Below are 21,870 nucleotides of genomic sequence, written 5' to 3'. Positions count from 1 at the left end.
TTTATGGATGATGCTCCCCCTTCAAGAGAAACACTGAACATCCTCAAATCTCCCATGCAGGCACCACATTCTTGATTTTTCAAGGGTCCCTTGGGTCATGCCTAAGTGGCTCTCCCTGGAGAAATGGACCTAATTCCCCTGTGACGAGAGACACATCCCTGGAGGACCAGAGGGTTTCTATGCACAGTGGACCTGCCCCTACAGGCCCCTGAACAACAGGCTTCCCTCTCTGAGACCCAGGTGCTCTGAAACCCTCCTCTCCAGAGACCACAGGCACTTTCCCAAGCTCTCATGTCACCTAACCTGGAATGACAAGAGAGAATTGAGACACACCCACTTCATGTTGATTAATATGCACATTCCTTTTGTTCACTGGGGCAGAATTTTATTACAACTGCATAAACCTGGATGGTAACTCTGAGCCGTGGCAGGGCAGCATAACCAGCTTGGCAGGCGAGTCAGCAGCCCCACAGCCTGTGGTGAACGTCACTTCCCAGGCTCTGCTATCCCTGGAAACAGGAAATATTTGACCTGAGACATTTTTCAGCTACATTTACCTCCTCGGGAGAAATATTACTATGTGAAATTATTTCACTGTCATTCGTACGGGTTTGGTTTTACAGATGTCTTTAAAATTAGCTTTTTGTGGATTTATACGGTGGGAAGAAGATTGGTGGCAGCTGAGGGAATACTCACCCACTCATTCTCTTTCCCAACAGGGCCTGATTTTCAGGTTCAAGTTCCTCATGCTCATCACCTTGGCCTGTGCTGCCATGACCGTCATCTTCTTCATCGTTAGTCAGGTGAGCAGGTGCAGAGACGGTGAGAGTAGCAGTCGAGAGCTGAGAGTTTAGAGCTTCTGAGCCAAGGAGCACAGAAGCTGTAATTCTGGCCAGCCGGCCAGCCTGTGTTTCTTCAGACCACGCCAACCTGGGCTCAGTGTCACCTGGCCAAGGGGACTGAATGTTTCCTTTCAGTGCAGCTTCCTAAGAGGTGAAAACCACTAAATAAATTAAAAGTTTGAAGCTAGGCTCGGCGCCTGTGGCTCAAGCAGCTAAGGCACCAGCCACATACACCTGAGGTGGCAGGTTCAAATCCAGCCCGGGCCCACCAAACAATGATGGCTGCAACCAAAAAATAGCCAGGCGTTGTGGTGGGCGCCTGTAGTCCCAGCTACTTGGGAGGCGGAGCAGAGAATCACTTAAGCCCAGGAGTGGGAGGTTGCTGTGAGCTGTGATGCCACGGCACTCTACCCAGGGCGACAGCTTAAGGCTCTGTCTCAAAAAAAAAGCCTGAAACCTGAGAGGCCAGGAGAAGACATTCCAGGGCAGAAAAATGAAATGAATAAAGGCAAGAAATCTGAAAAAAAAAAAAAAAAAGCCTGAAGCTAGATGGAAGGGCCCGTGTTTCATTTGCTCAAGAGAATAGACTGACCAAGCCCTGCGGCACCTATCATCTGTTGGTGCTTCACAAAAATCCTGAAAGGTAAATAGGGTAGGAATTAGGAATCGTTAACCCCACTTTGCTAGAATAGGAACTCTAACAGCTTGGGAGGAATTTCCCATTTATGCTGTTTTCTAGCTGGGTGGGTCGTGGATGGATTACTTAATTGTTCTAATGTTTAATTTTTTCATCTGCAAATAAATAACAGCAATAGATGTGCAGAAGCTTGCTGCAAGGATCACAAGAAGGAAGACTTGCAAAAGGGAGTTACATTCTAGAAAATGTGTTGTTAGCCAGTGGGCGTCATTGTGTGGACATAATAGAGTGTACTTACACAAACCGGGGTGGCACGGCCTGCTGCATGCCTGGGCTCCAGAGTAGAGCTCACTGGTCCTGGACTGCAGCACACACAGTGTGTTACTGTGCAGAATACTGCAGACCGCGGTGACACATGGTAAGGATTTGGGTATCTAAAAAGATCTAAACACAGTAAAAACACGGCATTATAACCTTTTGGGACAACCATCATCTATGCAGTCCGTTGTTGTCCAGAATGTTGATACAGGGCATGTGATTGTAATTAGCTGGGCGCCTGGTACACCGCAGCATAAATAGCTCTGTTTTCCCCAATAGTAAGAAGGCTGAAAGTCTTGCCAAAGGACATTCAGTAAGTTAGGGACCAGAATCCAGTCCTCCGGCTCTTTTGCCAGTGTTGTTGTTGAGCCAACATGGAGAATTTGGGGAGTGGGGGTGGAGCCCTAGGACCACTTGCTGCACCTGCTAGCAGCGTCCCCTCTAGGACACCAGCTTCTCAGCACTTTTGTGTACAGCTCCCTCTGGCAACCTGGTGAAAGCTACAAGTCTCAGATCTTAGAACGTTAAGTGAGTAAAATAAAATACTTCGGATTGCAAAGAGAATCATATGTATATTATACATGTAATAAACATACAGGTGATCACACATATTACAGGCACTGCAGGTATTTGACAGATTTGTACCTACAGCAACTGTAATTGATAAAAGAATTACCACGATTGCTATTGATAAGAAAGTCTCAGGCAGTGCTACTACCACAGGGATTTCTCTACATTCATAATTAAAATAAACATTAGCTTTTAGTCAGAGACTAGTGAAAATAAAAATAAATTTGTTTCCTGTTTTAGTTCAAGGACACCCAAGAAGCCCCAAGTTCAGCACTGTCTCTGTTGAAGGCTGCAGTGAATGTGGATAAAATAAAACCAATACACAGTGTCTCCCTGAGTTCTGCTCACAGCATCTGCTCTGATATTCAGCAATGCTGTGTGTGTGTGTGTGTGTGACTCTTTGTTTATAAGGCCTTGGAAACTTTGCTCTCCACTCCAAATGCAGTGAAACTATTTCAAACTCTGAATGAGTTTTTTATTCTCCCAGCTGAGTCTCAAATACCCATATTCAAACAAGGGTGTCTAAGGCCTGACTTCTCCCTGGCTAACTTCCTCATGTGACCAAATCCTTCTCGTTCTTTCAATCTTTCAGCAAGCATGGTGTCACTTAACACAGCCAGGTCTGTTCTGAGGACCACAGAGGGGAGGGTGTTTCAGGACCGGCTCTGGCACCTCCGAGAGCTGCAGCCACCCCCTCCCTTTCTGCTTGAGTTTGTCCCGTCCTGAGAGTCTTCTGCCTGAAGTCAAGAGGGACAGATTCTTAAGACAGCTGCATGCTGTCAGAAGTTAACCTTGTATGTGTTTAATTAGCGCACTTTTTAAAGCAAATGAAGCTGTCTTCCAAGACGCATAGTTTGAGGCTTTTCTTTGGAGAGAAAGATTAATATTCCATTGCCCCAGTATTTTCTAACACAGCTGGCTTTTTATATCTGCGACAGTTGGCCTGGAGTGGATTTCAACTCTAAGGGGGTAGCAATGAGGCCTTTTGAATTCCATTAGCTCCTCACATTCCTCCTGCTGGGTTTTTTTTTTTTTTTAAAGGTTTATTTATAGACATCTAAGACGTTTTCCGGCATAACTCTCCATGTCCCAGGTACTGTATTAATATAGTCATCAGAGGATTTATTTTTTAATGTCATTTTGGAATGTCAGGGCAGTGAGCTCAGCTGAAAGGAAACCTATTGGGTAACTTTTTGAAATGGATCCCGGCCTTAGGTGAAAAGAATGTATTAGAACCCCCATTATACTCTGGGGCTTGCTGGGAGAGCTTGCATTTAAGCCCCATGAAATATAATGCGAGGGGATCTCGCCAGGATATCGAAGCTCTGAGGCCAGGAATGAAAGGCAGGGAAGCTGTGGAATGCAGTGACCTTGAGGCTTTGTGGCTGGGTCCTGAGGTGCAGTCTTTTAATGCCTGCCATTATAATGGCCTCAGTCATAGCAACCAAGAGATGGTACAGCACAGTCTGGTATTTCAGCCCCGTCCCTCTGGAAAAGAAAGAGGCGTTCTGTTTAGAGGTGGTGGCAGCCCCAAGCCGAGGGGCAGTGGAGGGGAGAGGGTCACCGACCTCCACCAAGGGGTCTCCCAGGTGCCCGACATTCAGGTCAAGCCACATGCAGCAAGTTCCCAGAAAGCCCGTCCCCCCCTTTTGTGTGTGTGTGATCCCTTCTTTCTGCTGCTCTCAGAGGAAATGTTTCCAGTAAGAACCTGCCTCTGGCATTTGGAAATCTTGTTGTTCATGGAATGTTGGTTGTCAGGACTACTGGGTGTGAAGGGATCTGACCTTCCCTTGGCTCCAGGGCTCTAATTGGGTGGTTTCACACAAAAGTAGATTGTTCAAATGTGAAATCAGAAAAAAAAATCTGGGGAGTTTTAGAAATAAGACTTATGCAAAGGGTGAGGTTTTACTTTGGAGGGGGTTAGTGTGGGGTTGGGGCTACCTGATTTTTCTCTCTGAAAGTTACAAGGGGAAGACTGTCCCCTCTCTGCCTTGGCATCAGTATGGTCTTGGGCTGACAAGGCCTGCTCTGTTGGAACTGTGTGCTGTGTTACACGGTGGTGGGAACGCACTCAGGGCTCAGGGCGGCTCGGGCGTGAATAATTGAGAGAGGAGAGGGAAACACAATCCAGGCTCCAAACGGCACAGTTTCTCTGCCTACGCAGTTCATTTATGCAGTTCAGCACTTTGCCCGCAGCAGGAAATAACACATTCACAGATTACAATTCAGTAGCGTGAGTAACTGCCACTCCCTTAGGACGATGGGCAAGTGTCCCAGAGCAAGTGGGAGAGGGAGTCCGCGAGCCCCTTGCTCGGGCCCTGGCCCTGTGCACCCCTGGTAGTTGAGGCAAGTTATACAGCCATTCTACTGGAAAGTCACAGTCCGCATGTAGGTCTGTTGTGCACCTGCATTGCTATGCCTAGATTCTCCAGGGCATACATACTGTACAGGTTTGAATGTACAAACCTGTGTGTACATCCTGTGTAAATAATGTATAATTGGGCAAGGAAGAGAATGTCCAAAGGGAATTTGACATTGGCTTAGTTGTATCACACCCTGCCTTCAGAGACCAACTCCTGTTTAAGATAAAACTCTGTCCTTCATGTTGCATAGCGGTTAAGAACTTCTTCTGGACCACCATGCCCAGCCAATCTTCTTATTTTAATAAAAGTGTGACACTGATTGTGCTAAGACATATGATTATAATAAAGCAACCTTGCCAATAAAAAAAAAAAAAAGAACATCTTCTGGAGTCAAAGCCACAACTTTCTGGCTGAGAATCTTGGACATCAAGATATCACATCTCTGTAGGCAACAGCTCGCTCATGTGCTCAGCGGAAATGCTACCCGTCTACCTCACAGACTTGGTATTAAGACTGAATAATACCTTGCCCAGAAAATATAGTGGCTGGCACATCATTAGCATTGAATAAATGGTACCAAGGCTCTGAATACAGAAGAATCTTAGCGTTGCTGATTTCTGTTTTAGCCACTTGTTTGAGGTGACACCAAAAGAGTTGGTCAGTGTTTAAATGAGAACACTGACTGCCCGCTGGTGCCTCCTCTCACTTTGAAGTGGGAGTATTATGACTGACCCTGGGCTGCAGCATGTTCTCTTCGCTTTTTTGCCAGGCATTTCTTTTGCTTTTTTTTGGCAGTTTTTTTGGCCAGGGCTGGGTTTGAACCCGCCACCTCCGGCATATGGGGCCGGAGTCCTTCTCCTTTGAGCCCTAGGCACCGCTCTGCCAGGCACTTCTTTAGAGCGGCTGTTTCTGTTCCCTCTTTCTACCCTCATGGATCTGCCCTAGTTTCCCCGCATGTCCTCACACTCTCACTAGTTCATTGAACACCTGTCTGCTGAGCACCGTGTGTGCAGGTGGTGATTCCTTGGCTATGTCAGTCATGCTCACCCTGGTAAGAATCAGTCGTATCGTGTTGTCAATACTGGGTATTCCCAACCTGCCTCACAGGAAGTAGGGTCTTTCCCAGTCCTTCCCTAGTTGCCCGCTGCCCCAGTGGAGCAGAAGTACGGTACTCCAGCTCGTAGCTCACCCCGCCCACTGTCACCTCCTCACCAAACACGAGTTCCCTGAGGTAGGACAGCCATCTGTTTTCCGGGAACTATCCCAAAGCTGTGTTTCCCCTTCCATTATGTGCATTAAAAAGCATCGTTAGGATGTTCTTAAGCACTATAAGTTCTCAAAATTAGGATATTCTGTATTTAAAAGTAAGAAGCGTGACCTTTGGAGACATTTCTCAGAAGTCCTAAGTAGCTCGAGTGTTGGTGCATTGTCCTGAAATTAGTAATGGTTATAAAAAATCCTTCTTGACCAAAAACACTTCTGGGCTCCTCATATAAAATGAATCATTTTCCAAAATAAATGAGCATATAGTGGTGGTTTGCTTATGATTCACAAAAACTAACAATTATATATCACCAAGGCCAAACTAAAACTGGTAAGTCTGTAATTGGTTAACCTGGTGAACCGACACTCCAGGTTTTTCAAAAGGAAAGGACTGTACTTCAACCTTTAGCAGGCTGAGGGCGGTGGCAGACCACAAGGTATTCAGAGAGCTCGGAAATAATACACTGTGCTGAACAGAGGTGAAACCCACCTGCTTGTTAAAAGCCTTAGCATTTTGATCCAGTTTCCTGCCGTCTTACAATTCAGAAGTGGTTCCTACAGATTCAGGCTCATTCAGCTATCACAGGAACATCTATCCACTATCTTTATCACCATTTCAGTTTCCTGTAGCAAGCAGAAGTGATCAAAATCATTTCATTGATTTCACAGCTGGTACAGATTATTAGTCACTCAGCTCAACAGCTCTGTTGACAATTCATTCTTAGGATAATCCATATGTCTTAGGCAGCCCTTAAAACAATCACCAAGTCATTAATACAGACAAAAGCAGCTTCCAAACTTCTCTTGCAGAATTGCAAAGTGTGTGAATGCTTCATAATTACCTTTGCAGTGACTTACCTGGAGGGTCTTTATATAAATAAGAATGAGTTTTACTGTGTGCCAGGCAGTTTCCAAAAATGTTTTTACTTAATTCTTCTTAATAACCCTGCAAGTTTTTATTTTACCCTTAAAAAAAACCTGAAGTTTGGAGTCTTCATCTTACCTGTCACATTAAAGAGAGTGAGTGGAGATCCTGGATTTGAATTAACCCGCATTCATTGAACACCTGTGGTATATCAGGTTCTAAAACTACAGCCACCAGTGACAGAGCTGGCTTCTGCCCACTGAGTCTGCACCTCTCACTGGGGAGGCCGCAGAGGGGAGTTACCGCTGTGCGGAAGTGTTGGGCTCAGACACTATTTCTTTAATTTAGGGACAACAATGAGGTGCTGTTTTTAGCAAGAGACACTGCCCAGGTGATACTAGTGTGTAGTCAAGGTAAGAACCCCCAGCTGTGCTTGCCACCTAGCAAGGCCTCCATTGACCTCAATTCACACAGATCGCTGGAGTCTTACCTGGCCCTTCACTTTCCCTACACGCAGAAGAAGAAACCTGGTTTTTGTTGTGGTCAGTTCCTTTGGGTTACGATTCTTCCTGTTCCAATGGAGGATCACTGTCCTTTACCCGTAGGTAACAGAAGGACATTGGAAATGGGGCGACGTCACAGTCCAAGTGAACAGTGCCTTTTTCACAGGCATCTACGGGATGTGGAACCTGTACGTCTTTGCGCTGATGTTCTTGTACGCACCGTCCCATAAGAACTACGGGGAGGACCAGTCCAATGGTGAGTCCCAGTCTCTTTAGCACAGCTCAGTTCAGGGTAAGTAGGCTTCTGTCTCGACAAGATTTACCCGGCTGATGCTCTGAGTTCACCAGCTGAACTTCCCTTCAGCGTCACTGGGAGCCAGTGTCTGAGCCCCTGACAGACTCTGGCGCCCTCAGGCAAAAGCCAGCACACACCAGATAATGTGCTCCAAAGTCTTCGTTTTTTAATCTCTAAAATACACAGAGAATATTTCATCCTAGTCTAAAATATGTCCTGATTTTAATACAAAAATCAAATTTCCTTTCCTGGATTTGAGCAGCATATTGTACCACGTTTACCCTCCCAGTCTGAGAAGCAGGCTCCTAAGATCACAGTGGAAGGAAACTGTGTTCAGAGAGTGGAGGACGGAGGGGGCTTCATTTTCCTCCTGCTGATTTCCTCCTGTTCCCAGAACCTCCTTGTCCTTTAGCTGGGATACACTGTCTTGTCCCGTCTCATAATCACAGAACCTGAAAAGAGGGTGCTTCACATAACCTGAGAGATGCAGCCAGTCTGTCACGTTACAGATGAGGAAACTGAGGCCTGCAGAGGGGAAGAGCTTGCCTGGGGCTCCTCCCCAAGCCACGAGCCACGGCAAACAGAAGTGATTATCACTGCCCAGGCCCCTGCCGGGAGCATGTTCTAGGTGGGCTGAAAACACTTGGCCTGACGGATCCTCTCTGGGGCCCCACCCTTCCCCCTTCTCTCTCTGACACCTGCTCCTCCTCCCCCTACTTGGTGTTCCTTCTGCGTTGAGTCAGTGCCTGTGCCCCTCGCTCCACCCTGCAGCAGAGACCAGGACAGCAGCCCCATCAAACCAGGGCTGGCCTCACTTTTAGGAAGTGCTGGGCAAGTATGTTGAACAAAACAGTTGTGCGTCCTGTCTCCATCTGGGCCTGATGAAACCCAGCTCATCCTTTGGGCCCAGACAAAATGCAGCCTCTTCCTGGAAACCTATTCCTGACCTCCCCGTCATTAGAATCCTGCAAATTCTGCTCAATGGAATGTTGTTTCCATGGGACGTTGATAAGCCAGGTTGTGAGATAAGCTGGAGAATCCACAGCCTGATCAGCACTAATGGGGCCTTCACAGTAAGACTTCCTAATGCCTTTAGGACACCAATTTGTACTGTGAGTCTTGTAAAGGGTTGGAGTAATAGCATTTCCCCAAATTATGAGATCATTTGGCTCTGGCAGTGTGGGAAATAGCATTTCCCACCTTTTGGAAGCAGAGTCCTGAGGAACAGGCCAGGGGAATGTGGCTCCGGGGTCTGCATGTGCTCGTGGGTAGAGGTGGAAGAGGGGTTTGGCTGCACCTTTGCTTTCTTGCTGGAACTAGTTCTTAAGGATGCTTATGAAAGAAACAAGAATTCTAGACTAGCTGTCACGTTCCACAGAGGGCCAGTGATGGTGGGGGTGGGGGGTTGTTAAGACACGTGACAGGTGGAGACAAGAAGTGGGAGGGGGCCCTGTGCCGAGTGTCAGGGAGAGCCGAGATCTCAGCCGCTGTCTCTCTGTGTGTTTCACTCACCACTTCATCCACGCAAGGGTGTCCTGGACATGAGGGTCTCTTCTTGACATTTTTAGTGCAAAGACTTCTTTTCGTCCCTCTCTGGCCATCAGTCTGAGCTAAGAATAGTTTGGTTTCCCGGCCCCTTGCCTGACTCTTGGTTCAACTGGCTGCCCTTCCAAAAGGCTCATGCGTAAGGCCGCCCATGCTTCCTTTCTGCTGCTAGCACTGGTGTTTTGCTGCCTGCATAGAAACGTCTCAAGCAACGGGCTTCTCAACACCAGCAGCTGGGGCTTCCGGGCTGCGGGAGAAGATTCCTGATTACATTTCATAGTCGTGCTGATGGGCTCTCACAGAAACCGCAGGGCCTGTCCCTGGCTGGAGTCTGCCTTCCAGGGAAGTACCCTGTAAAGAACCCAGACCTGCCAGGTGTTGGGACAGTCACACTGGTGAGCAGTCATTACTGAGAACCAAACTGACGTGTGGGCAGCCCTTTTTGTACCTAAACTCTCCTGCTTGTGACACTATTGGCAAACCACTTAATACCTCTGTGCACCAGTTCTCCCAAACGTGAATGACCTCATAAAGGGCTTTTGACTTCTGAAATTCTGTGGTTCTCTCTCTTCCTGTTGGCAAGAAAGAGGGAAGCCAGGAGATGATATCTGTCCCTAGGTGGGGGTTCCAGACATTGGACAGATGTGCTCACGTCTGGCACTATTGGGCAAGGGGAAGCCCAGGGCCAAGGCCACCCTGCAGGGACAGGAACACTCCATAGCAGTCTGCCCACAGTGGACACTTGAGTTTGAGGACTTCTGACCCTGCACAGCCACCACCCTCCAGGGCTTGAAGACTTACCATTGAGAATAGTGCAATTGTTGACTGCAGACTGATATGTAATTTCATAGAAAGCTTGAAAACTACTTCTCAACAAAGGTTCACATGCCCTAACTCCTTGGCTCAGAACTGTTTGTGGATATTGTGAGTTGTTGCTATGGCTGGAATTCGCCCCTGGCATTCCGAGTCCGGATGCTAAGGAAGCTCTCAAATGTCCCGTATGGAGCAACACTGGAACGCTGCTGGAGCCCCTCAGCAACGCCCTTCAAGCAGTTCAGCAGGAAGATTCTCTGGGGATCTTGCCTGATTGTAAGCACAAAAGCCGCAGGATTGGCAGCTCGCTGGTGGTGACGTGCTCATCGGGCATGCACAGTGGCCCCTGAGCCTGGCGGCTGGCCACAGATGGAGCTGTGGCCATCTGTGTGGAAGGGGCTCTCCCAGGCAGGATACCGCCTCACTTCCCTCCTCTGCTGTTCTCACGGTTCATCTCCTCATCTGCCACCAGACTGCACACCATGTCCTAGGAATCACGGAGCATTTGCCAAGATTTCGAAGCTCCTCAGCAAGACCTAGTTTGGCACCTTCCACAGAAACCTAACAGATGCACTCTTGGGGCGGGCGGGGGGGTACACTGTATCTTTACGTTCTCCGGGGCTCTGGATGGCATTCCTTGTCCTCCCCCAGGCCTCTCCGGCTCCTTTTCCTTTCTCGTGGAATGGTTTTATTTTTGGTTTGGGCTTTTCCCTTCTGGCTTGTAAGGCTCAGAGCCAAGAGCTCAGATCCCTTGCTACGGAGAATGAATCCCAGGTGTGTGGTGCTTTTTGCCTTCCTGAGCTGGATCCTGGATGGATTTCTGGAAAAAGCCCCTTTCCAAGAATTTAATAGGTAGTTTCTGATGCCAAAAGGGATTTTTAGAAAGGGAAAGAACCCTTGAGAGGGGTCATTGGGGGGAGTTAGAGATGCCAAGAAGTGTCTGGAAAGGGCGAGTTAGAAGGAAATGGCAGCTGCAAACAGATGTCTGTGTCTCCCTTGGGTCACGGAGTGAGCAGAGAGCAGCAGTGCAAGAGAGGTCACTTGCCAAGGTCTTCTATATTGACGCTTCTCTTTCATGATATGGTTCAGAAATACCCTTTACACGTGAAGCACTGAGCCCTCAGTACTTAGCACCTTAATCCTTAGCACTGTGCTAGACTGGAGGAGATGGAGTGAGGGGAAGCTCAGAGGAGGGAGAGGGACACAGTCCTTGCCCTCAAGGAGCCATTAGCCTGGTCTGGGAGAGCAGATTTCCTCCTTTGCCTCCTGGAACACGGAAGCCTGACTCCAGTGCAGAGCACCTGGCTGGCAGATGGGCGCAGCAGAGGGTACCCCACGCTCCTTCCCATCCGGTGATTGGCCACAGCTGCAGTAGTGATGCAAACACACTCCCATTCATCATTTTATTTATATAGAACCATCCGTGCACATGCTCACACACGTACGCACATACACTGTGCCAAAAACACATATACACATTTTAAGAAAGGAAAAACTGTATTAAAATTGTAATAATATATACTGAAGACAAAAGATGAATACAAGTCACGTGGAGCACCTCTTATAATAGTGAACAGGGTTCCCTTTCTTTAAATGTGTATGCATTGTTGGGCATTCTGTATATATTATAAATCATTTGATGTGTATATGTGTGTGAGTGTATATACACATATATATTTTTTAATTTAACAAAGTTTTCTTAAAATCCTTTGCCTGCTTATTGACTTAATTTGAAAGCAATAAGACAATTAGTAAACTGGCTCTGATGAAGTAATAAGTTTATTGCTAATTTGTTGAAAATATTTTAAATATTTATTTCAATCAAAAAACATAAATAAAAAACTTTTCATATCTAAAACTTTGACATCAAATGGGAAATCCTCAAAATTATAGAATGTTTTTTAAAGAACTGGAAATTTTATGATTACGAGCAGGTAACTAATCTCCTAATGAGAATTATTGTAAATACAGGATATTACAAAATGTTATTGATACATAATATTTTCTATTGATCCCATAAACATGTACATAATATTTGTACCTATATTTGTAGGACACTTTGATACTTTGTTACATGCACAGAATGTGTAAGGATCAGGTATTTAGAATATCCATCACTGCAAACATTTATCATTTCTCTGTGTTTGGAACATTTCAAACCTCCTGACTACTCTGAAATATCCAATATATTGTTGTCAACTGCAGTCGCTGTTGTTAGAGTTTACTCCTTCTATGTGACTGGATGTTTGTAGCCACGATCCATCCTCCCTTCATCCCCTCTCCCTGCACACCCCTTCCCATCCTCTGATAACTGTGTTTCTCTCCACTTCCATGAGATCGACTTTTCAGCTCCCCCTGTGACTGAGAACATTAGCCAAGACATTCAGTCCTTTTCCCTTCAAGGAGTGCTTGCGTTTTCTGCCTTGCTGCTGCCTTTTTATTAAACGATTCTGTTAGGTGTTGCCATAACAAGTTTGCAAGTCGTTCAGGATGTCTTCTCGGCCGCAGCAGGCTGGTGGAGCCCTCTCCCTGGAGCAGAAGCCCCACCTCCCCAGGTCCCACCGCAAAGCCCTGCGCAGGTGAACAGCAGTCTAGACCCACTCGGTCACAATTCACCTGGAAGTAAAAGTTGGCACTGCTTAGGAAGCCAGACAATTCCTGATAATAGCTTTGATTTCTGTATTCTTTTGTCTATAAAATTATTAGAATGTTTTAGAAAAGCAAGTGGGAAACAGAATTCCTGATTGGATGACTCTGATGGAGGAACCAAGACACCTTCATTGCCACCATTCTTCCGATGGTGTCTTCTGACATTCCGGGTTCTGCTCACACCCGGTGTCCTCTGACATTCCGGGTTCTACTCGCACCCGGTGTCTTCTGACATTCCGGGTTCTACTCACACCCAGTGTCCTCTGACATTCCACATTCTGCTCACACCCAGTGTCCTCTGACATTCCGGGTTCTACTCACACCCGGTGTCCTGTGACATTCCGGGTTCTACTCACACCCGGTGTCCTTTGACATTCTGGGTTCTACTCACACCCAGTGTCCTCTGACATTCTGGGTTCTACTCACACCCAGTGTCCTCTGACATTCCGGGTTCTATCACACCCGGTGTCCTTTGACATTCCGGGTTCTACTCACACCCAGTGTCCTCTGACATTCCACATTCTGCTCACACCCAGTGTCCTCTGACATTCCGGGTTCTACTCACACCCGGTGTCCTGTGACATTCCGGGTTCTACTCACACCCGGTGTCCTTTGACATTCCGGGTTCTACTCACACCCAGTGTCCTCTGACATTCCGGGTTCTACTCACACCCGGTGTCCTCTGACATTCCGGGTTCTACTCACACCCGGTGTCCTCTAACATTACGGGTTCTACTCACACCCGGTGTCTTCTGACATTCCAGGTTCTACTCACACCCGGTGTCCTCTAACATTCCACGTTCTGCTCACACCCGGTGTCTTCTGACATTCCACATTCTACTCACACCCAGTGTCCTCTGACATTCCAGGTTCTACTCACACCCAGTGTCCTCTGACATTCCAGGTTCTACTCACACCCAGTGTCCTCTGACATTCCGGGTTCTACTCACACCCAGTGTCTTCTGACATTCCACATTCTACTCACACCCAGTGTCCTCTGACATTCCAGGTTCTACTCACACCCAGTGTCCTCTGACATTCCGGGTTCTACTCACACCCGGTGTCTTCTGACATTCCACGTTCTATTCACACCCGGTGTCCTCTGACATTCCGGGTTCTACTCACACCTGGTGTCTTCTGACATTCCACGTTCTACTCACACCCAATGTCTTCTGACATTCCGGGTTCTACTCACACCCCGTGTCCTCTGACATTCCGGGTTCTACTCACACCTGGTGTCTTCTGACATTCCACGTTCTACTCACACCCAGTGTCTTCTGACATTCTGGGTTCTACTCACACCCGGTGTCCTCTGACATTCCGGGTTCTACTCACACCTGTGTCTTCTGACATTCCACGTTCTACTCATCCGGTGTCTTCTGATATTCCGGGTTCTACTCACACCCGGTGTCTTCTGACATTCCGGGTTCTACTCACACCCGGTGTCTTCTGACATTCCATGTTCTACTCACACCCGGTGTCTTCTGATATTCCGGGTTCTACTCACACCCGGTGTCTTCTGACATTCCGGGTTCTACTCACACCCGGTGTCCTCTGACATTCCGGGTTCTACTCACACCCAGTGTCCTCTGACATTCCGGGTTCTACTCACACCTGGTGTCTTCTGACATTCCACGTTCTACTCACACCCGGTGTCTTCTGACATTCTGGGTTCTACTCACACCCGGTATCTTCTGACATTCCACGTTCTATTCACACCCGGTGTCCTCTGACATTCCCTTTTCTACTCACACTCCATGTCCTCTGACATTCCACGTTCTACTCACACCTGGTGTCTTCTGACATTCTGGGTTCTACTCACACCCGGTGTCTTCTGACATTCCGGGTTCTACTCACACCCAGTGTCCTCTGACATTCCCTTTTCTACTCACACTCCATGTCCTCTGACATTCCGGGTTCTACTCACACCTGGTGTCTTCTGACATTCCGGGTTCTACTCACACCCGGTGTCCTCTGACATTCCGGGTTCTACTCACACCCGGTGTCTTCTGACATTCCGGGTTCTACTCACACCCAGTGTCCTCTGACATTCCCTTTTCTACTCACACTCCATGTCCTCTGACATTCCGGGTTCTACTCACACCTGGTGTCCTCTGACATTCCGGGTTCTACTCACACCCGGTGTCTTCTGACATTCCACATTCTGCTCACACCCGGTGTCCTCTGACATTCCGGGTTCTACTCACACCCGGTATCTTCTGATATTCCGGGTTCTACTCACACCCAGTGTCCTCTGACATTCCACGTTCTACTCACACCTGGTGTCCTCTGACATTCTGGGTTCTACTCACACCCGGTGTCCTCTGACATTCCGGATTCTGCTCACACCCAGTGTCCTCTGACATTCCACGTTCTGCTCACACCCGTGACATTCCGGGTTCTACTCACACCCAGTATCCTCTGACATTCCGGGTTCTACTCACACCCAGTGTCTTCTGACATTCCAGGTTCTACTCACACCCAGTGTCTTCTGACATTCCATGTTCTACTCACACTCCATGTCCTCTGACATTCCGGGTTCTACTCACACCCAGTATCCTCTGACATTCCAGGTTCTACTCACACCCAGTGTCTTCTGACATTCCATGTTCTACTCACACCCAGTGTCCTCTGACATTCCAGGTTCTGCTCACACCCAGTGTCCTCTGACATTCCAGGCTCTGTGTCTGGTCAGCTACTGTGTGATATCGGCTCTCCTTCCAGCGGCTTGTAGGTCTCCTAGCTCTGTTTCAAAGGAAAAGCATCTTTAGCTCTTGTTGATTCCATCAATGTTTGCATTGAGTCAAAAGGCTGTGACAGTGCTTGCCCTTGACTGAACTCAATCCCCTGGCTGTGTGTTAGTTAGATGACCACCATGGCCTCCCTGCAGTCTGTGAGCACTGATACAATCAGTCTTATTGCCAGGGCTGGACCCAGGCTCTACTATGGGCCTCCACCTGGGTGACCGGCCATCACCCTCCCATCACTCCTGCTCTGCTCTTTGTAGTAAGGCACATTCTGCTCCCACTGCTCCCGGAGCTGCTGTTCTACTGCTGGCCTGACCTCCTCTGGCCCAATCAATTAAAACCATTTTTCTGAGTCTTAGAAACAGTTGTCCCGCCATGATGGGGACATCTCAGTCACTTTCTTGGGAAGACCTTTTGGCTTCCTAAATGTGAAAGTTCAGTAGAGCTGCTATAACAAATACTACAGACTGGGTGGCTTGAGCAGAAGTTTATTTTCTCAGTTCTGCAGGCTAGAAGTTTGAGGTTTAGGCTCAGCAGGGTTGGTGTCTCCTGAGGCTTTTCTTCCTGGCTGGGAGGTGGCTGTTGTCCCTACATCCTCACAGGACCTTCCTCTGTGTTTGTCTGTGTTCCAGTCTCCTCTTCTGAGGACACTGGTCACACTGGATTAGGGCCACCACAGTGACCTGGTTTTTAACTCAGTTCTTTCCCTAAATGTTCCATCTCCGAACACAGCCACATTCTGAGGTGTAAGGGTTAGGATTCCACCATATGAAGTTTGGGGGGTGTGAGCAGGGGAGAGATGTGCAGACCCAATGTAACCCCAAGATTGTACTCAGAACTTTTCAGTTTTTGTTGTACCTAAACCTTCCCTCCTTGCCGTGGCTGTCTGGCTCTGGCATCGAATGTCTGGAGGTGCTGTGGGCGTAGACAGGCAATAGTTCAGGCCAAGCCTCATATAAACCACCGCTAGTTAAAAGGGATTTTGAAGTGACTGCCCCAGGCTCCCTGAATGCTGTCCCACCAAAGTCACACTGATCCCCAGAAGGGATCCTCAGAAGCTGAGCCATTCCAAGGCACACCTATTTCCCAGCACAGAGTTTGTTCCGGAAGGCCAGAGGGAGTACCAAGCTGGTACCCGAGGCTGGAGCTCACCAGGCAGAGAAGGGACAAGCTGGCCTCTGCTGCACCACGTGGTCTTGGTGGGTGTTTTAATGAGCACTTACTATATTCCAGATACTATGGTAGGCATTTACTTTCTCCTAAAAAGAACAAAACAAAGAAGATTGAAAAACCCACCATCTGCTATTTTATTTTTAAATATAACACTCACATTCACGCCCAAAATGCAGTGCAGACAATCTGGGAGTGAACAAAAGTCCTCTTCATGGAAATAATTTAGCTCTATACACACTATACTCTCCCGTTTTTCTCATTCTGCTGTGAACCAAGGACTTATTTATAAAAAATTATTATTTGTCCTTAGCTTTGAAGGTGAATAGAAGAAAGATTGGTGTAGGCTGGGGGAAAATGCCAAGAAAAAGAGTGGAGTCCTTAGTGTTACAGAAAGAACACGAACTTTGGAGGCAAAGATTGATGGGTTGGAGTCTGACTGCAGCGCACACCGTGCCGGACCCTGTGACCCAAACGCAAGCCGTGGAGTGGGCGTTCCCTGGGGTCTGCATGTGGACGCTGGGGTATTATGTTGCCCCTGTGATTGTCAGGGTGGAGTTAGGGAGTCTGTTACATCAGGAGACCTCTGGTGTCTCCCAGCATCTGTGACACGGCCTCAGAATGCATGCACAGTTGTCCTTGTTGAAGTGACCATGACACACAAATGATTATTGGCAACATGTTGCCCATTTAGGAAGCTGTGTCCTGTCTGTGTGGCTTTCTTGGTTCCCAGTTGGCATTCTGGGCCGTTACAAGCAGGCACAGCTGCATACCTGTGGAGGTGACACCCTGCATGTGAGCCCATTGTCATAGTCCTCGGAGGTGAAATCAGTGCCAGAGATCAGCCTCATTTCACAAAGTTTAGGAAGAAATAAGCCTTCATCTAATTGTTAATTAACTGAGATGAATTGACCTCAGAACCAGGGAGAGATTTACTACAAACTGAAGAACTCTTTTCTTTCTTGTTCTTCTTTTTCTCTTTCTAAATCTTTCCCCCTCCCAATAAGAAGTATATCACATCTTTGAAAGGGTTTATTTTTTATTTTTTTGGTCTTAGCTGGGAAGAGACTTTGAGTTTGTTCACAGAGCCGCAGGAGCCAAGTGAGGGGGACCGACAGATGGAGTGAGACCTTGGCAGAAGTGGGAGGCAGTGGGTGGGGAGACTCACGGAGAGCTGTCCTCTCCTGCCACCATCCTGCCCACATCCACCCCCTCGGGAGGAAAGTTGGCCCTCAAGGTACGATGAAACACACATGCACCCTACATGGAGGCCCCTTGATCTGGGTCCTCTTCCAGCACATTTGAGAAATTAATGATGCCATAGCATCTTCACAAGTGACAAGGAAATATAGGGCATGCCACGCCCCTAACAGTACATATGGCCGATACTCGAGAATCACAACTCTCCTAACTGTGAGCGCATGGATGTGCATGCTCTAAATTCATCAGATACAAAAGCAAAGTTAAAATGCTAAATAATCCATCCTAATTACTGTATGTCTATATTTGTAACTGGGACACGTGGCGCACACTGCACCCTTCTCTGGTTGTCTCACTGGCCATTGGAAACAGGATATTTAGGAAGAGTCTGCACAGCGTGGAAGTGGCCAGCCTGGATCCCCAGGGCTCACTGCTGCGGTTTGGGTTCTGCACCACCCAAACATCAGCATTGTGGGCCTTGTGACTCAGCTTCTCGGTGCCTCAGTTTCTTCACTCGTCACTAGGATGATGGGATGCTGCTGCCTCTTTGGGAGGACTCGTGTGGTGTTGAGAACTGGGGCAGGCACACCAGCTTTCTGGTACAGGCGCCACACAGACAGGGAGCCAGGGCAGCTGTGGCTGCTCCAAGAGACTGCAGGATCACACGCCTTCTCTAGGATCTGCTAATTGTGGTCACAGTCCAGGTTTGAAGATTTTCCATCTTTGGTTCAAAACCTGAGCAGTGTGTCCCTTTAGTGTGTATTTTCCAGAATTCTCCAGAGAAAGGGAATCCTTAGGTGAACAGCCGAAGGTGCCAGGGGTCCACTGGGGTGGGCAAGGTCACCCAGGTAACAGAATCCAGAGTAGCTTTGGCCAAGAAATGTGAGGCATGTCCTGGGTGTGCTCGACTGAGGAGCAGATGAGAAGTGGTTAGCATGTGGGTCAGTGTCAGCCTGAGGAACGTGCTGGCCGTGCAGCCAAGCTTCACCTCTGCCCAGGGCGGCCAGAGTCGAGCCTCTCCGCACCCTTCCTGCACCTGCGCTCTGTCTCAAGGTCAATGAGTTTGGCCCATGCTCCATTAGTACTTTCTCTGCCCACAGTCCTGTGGACTTGAACTTTGCCCACCCGAATGCTACCTCAGTCCTGTGCAGCACCCAAGGACGGACCTTCTGAGACTGGGGACTCTTGGATAGAGAGCTTTAGTCTGCATTCAAGAGTAGGATTGACTCAGCTGTGTACCTGCTGAGAAAGGGGTCTGTAAGGAAGAGCCAGTGCACATGGTGCATATAAAGGGCACGAGCCCAGAGTCAGTGTGCCGGTGGCCCTGGGCGCTAAGGCCACTGGACCCATAAGTACCCAGCAGTTCCTAAACTAGTGTCAAGACATGACTCCTAAGGGTGGGGCCAAAGCTGCTTCTAAGTTATTGTAGGGATCTCAATCAAAAACAGCATTGATTTACTTACTCCTATGCTCTGAACTAAGCAAAATTTTAATCCCAGAAAATATGAGATCCTACTATGTGAATACAGTACGAAAATCACAGGCAGAAGTTTCACTTGTTGTTCCCCAGACTCACTGTCCACACGTACAGGTGTGCACATAAACTCACTGTCCATACACAAACACTCGTGCACAAACGATGCATACACATCCCCCACGTACACAGGCGCCCACACACAAAGCTGCGTGTACACGTGCACCCACACACAGGCTGGCTGAGCGCGGCTGGCTCTGGAGAGCCCCACCTTCCCTTTGCTAACCATACATTCACTTAATTGTCTCAGGACAGGGAGCAGACATGACAGGTTTAACTTGGAGAAACGTATTGTTTCCCTGCCAACTGAGAAAAGGCCACAGCATGCCACCTTAGCAGGACACCTCTCTCCACCACTGAAAAGTCCAAACACTGGTGTGCACAGAATCCTGAGGGGTGGAAAGAAAATTCAGAACATATTTCTGGTACTTTTTTCCTGGAGCAGAAAGTCCCCGGTTGTTGCTGGATATGGTAGCTGGCGTTCCTTGCCCTGTTTGCTGGCAGATAAAGGCAACCCCTGTTCACTTCCTCACGTGACATAGCCACGTTGTGAATTACGCACAGCACATGTGCAGGGGGCTGCCCCAGGTGTGCCCGCTGGGCCATGCTGTGAGTCTCTGCCCTGTGCCCGCTCTTGCACCTGGGCAGTTACCTTATTTCCCTCCCAGCTTCCTCACCTGTAAAGCTGGTCAATCCCGGCCCCCAGCTCGGAGGGCTCCAGTGAGGACTAAACGAGAAGGCATACGAAACAGAAGGGCAGCTGGTACAAAGAATGCTCTCGTTAATGTTAGTAATTACTGCAAACAATAACAGCAGGGAGCTAACTCATGTATCATTAATGAATGTTCTCTGGGAGCCAGAAAAGATATTTTAAAAATTCTGCAAAATCCCAGGTGAAAAGGCTGGGTGGGAGCGCTTGTCTGGGACGTTGGGTGCCCTCTCTGTGCACTCAAATGAGGGGGGCCGGCGGCAGGGTGGTTGTGATGAGGGGAACCCCAACTTCTCTTTCCTCCCTGAATACATCTAACACCTAAAACCCTGTTTCAGGCGACCTGGGTGTCCACAGTGGGGAGGAACTCCAGCTCACCACCACCATCACCCACGTGGACGGGCCCACAGAGATCTACAAGCTGACCCGCAAAGAGGCCCAGGAGTAGGAGGCCTCAGTGCCCGGCAGGGACAGGCTGTCTGCCCCCCAGCCCTCTAACTAGGGTGGGGAGGTGCTGGGGAGAGCCCAGTGCACAGATGGAAGCCTCCCGTCTCTGAACTGTGGCTCCTTGGACCAGCAGCATGGATGTTTTTAGTCTGCCTTCTGACGGTAGCTTTGGAGGAAGATTCCTGCAGCCAAGATGTTGTGTATGATAACAAAAACTCTAGTATGACACGTTTCCTGTGATCATTGTTAATTAGTGACATAGTAACATCTGTAGCAGGTGGTTAGTAAACTTCATGTGTTGGGGGTATACTCCTTGGGGGATGGTTTGCACGGATGGGGAGTGGAATATTTGACTTTTTTCCTGTTTTAGATTCTAGGGTAGATGTTAACCTCCTCGGCAGCCCCGGTCCAAGGTAGGCTGGTGTCACAGTTCTCACTCCTAACCCATGACCACTTTTTTTTCTTTATTTATGTCACCAGCTGGCCTACTGAGTTCATATTTAAGTTGTCAATAGATATGTGTCCCTACTTTTGTGGCATAATAAGAAATAACTGAATTTCATGAGAAGGTCTTTCCCACCAGGGGTATTTCAGCTTTGAAACCAAATCTATGTGTTCAGTACTAACCCAGCTGTTGGATGTGGGTTTAAAAAATGTTTGCTAAACAACCCAGGTAGGATTTATCATATTAAATGGCCTTTGGGTCTGAAAAGCTTTTTTAACCTCTTGCTTAAAATGTGTTTTATTTTGATAAGGTGCTTCGAACCGTCTCCATGAGTGTAGACCCAATCATTTAAATAAACCTGCATGCCTGCATACACTCCACACATCCCGTCTGCTCACCCTGCACACTGCACGCCACCCTCTTCAGGTTAAGTCTAGAGCTGGGGGGAGGGTGGGGAAATAACTTTATGAAAAATTAAAGTATTTTGCCATCAAATCAAAGTGTTTGGGGACAGTATCTATTCCATGAAAGAGGAAACATTTTTGTGCTGGGTGGTTGACCCCCCTTAAGCTGGCGATCATTTGCACAGAACATCATACGCTTTAGAAGCAGACTCTCCCCCACCTTCAGATTTCTCCAGCCTGTTTCCTTGTATTTTGATGCTGTCATCGGAGAGGTGACATGGTGTAGCAGAGAAGATGGGCAGCTTCCTGTCAAAGGTCTGCCATGTACTGGTCGTGTGACCTTGTTCAGGCCATCTGACCCAACTGTTCCCTCACCCACAAACTGGCATCCTGGTCTTACAGTAAAAATTCAGCCTGTGTATGTGGCACACGCTTTGTGAACTGTAAGCCATGTAAGCACGTTTTTCCTGGCATTTAAGACCAATTTCATGAGTGTCTTGTTTTTCAAATGCTGATGCCTGGAGGTTTGGGACACAGTCCATTTAACCCAG

General features: G+C 48.0%; 1 protein-coding gene across 1 annotated transcript in view; it reads left to right on the top strand.

The window, feature by feature from the left end:
• WLS (Wnt ligand secretion mediator) overlaps positions 1 to 21,415 on the top strand; it is a 104,106-nt gene extending 82,691 nt beyond the window's left edge. Inside the window, exons 10-12 of the mRNA XM_053590961.1 lie at positions 720 to 803; positions 7,464 to 7,617; positions 20,362 to 21,415. Of these exons, the coding sequence (XP_053446936.1) occupies positions 720 to 803; positions 7,464 to 7,617; positions 20,362 to 20,471 (348 nt within the window). The 3' untranslated portion in view covers positions 20,472 to 21,415. The remainder of the gene's footprint in view (positions 1 to 719; positions 804 to 7,463; positions 7,618 to 20,361) is intronic.
• The last annotated feature ends 455 nt before the right edge of the window (positions 21,416 to 21,870 follow it).

The sequence above is a fragment of the Nycticebus coucang genome, chromosome 5 (genome assembly GCF_027406575.1).
Source record: "Nycticebus coucang isolate mNycCou1 chromosome 5, mNycCou1.pri, whole genome shotgun sequence".
In the NCBI taxonomy this organism is placed as follows: domain Eukaryota; kingdom Metazoa; phylum Chordata; class Mammalia; order Primates; family Lorisidae; genus Nycticebus; species Nycticebus coucang.
This window is presented reverse-complemented; position numbering and strand designations above follow the sequence as displayed.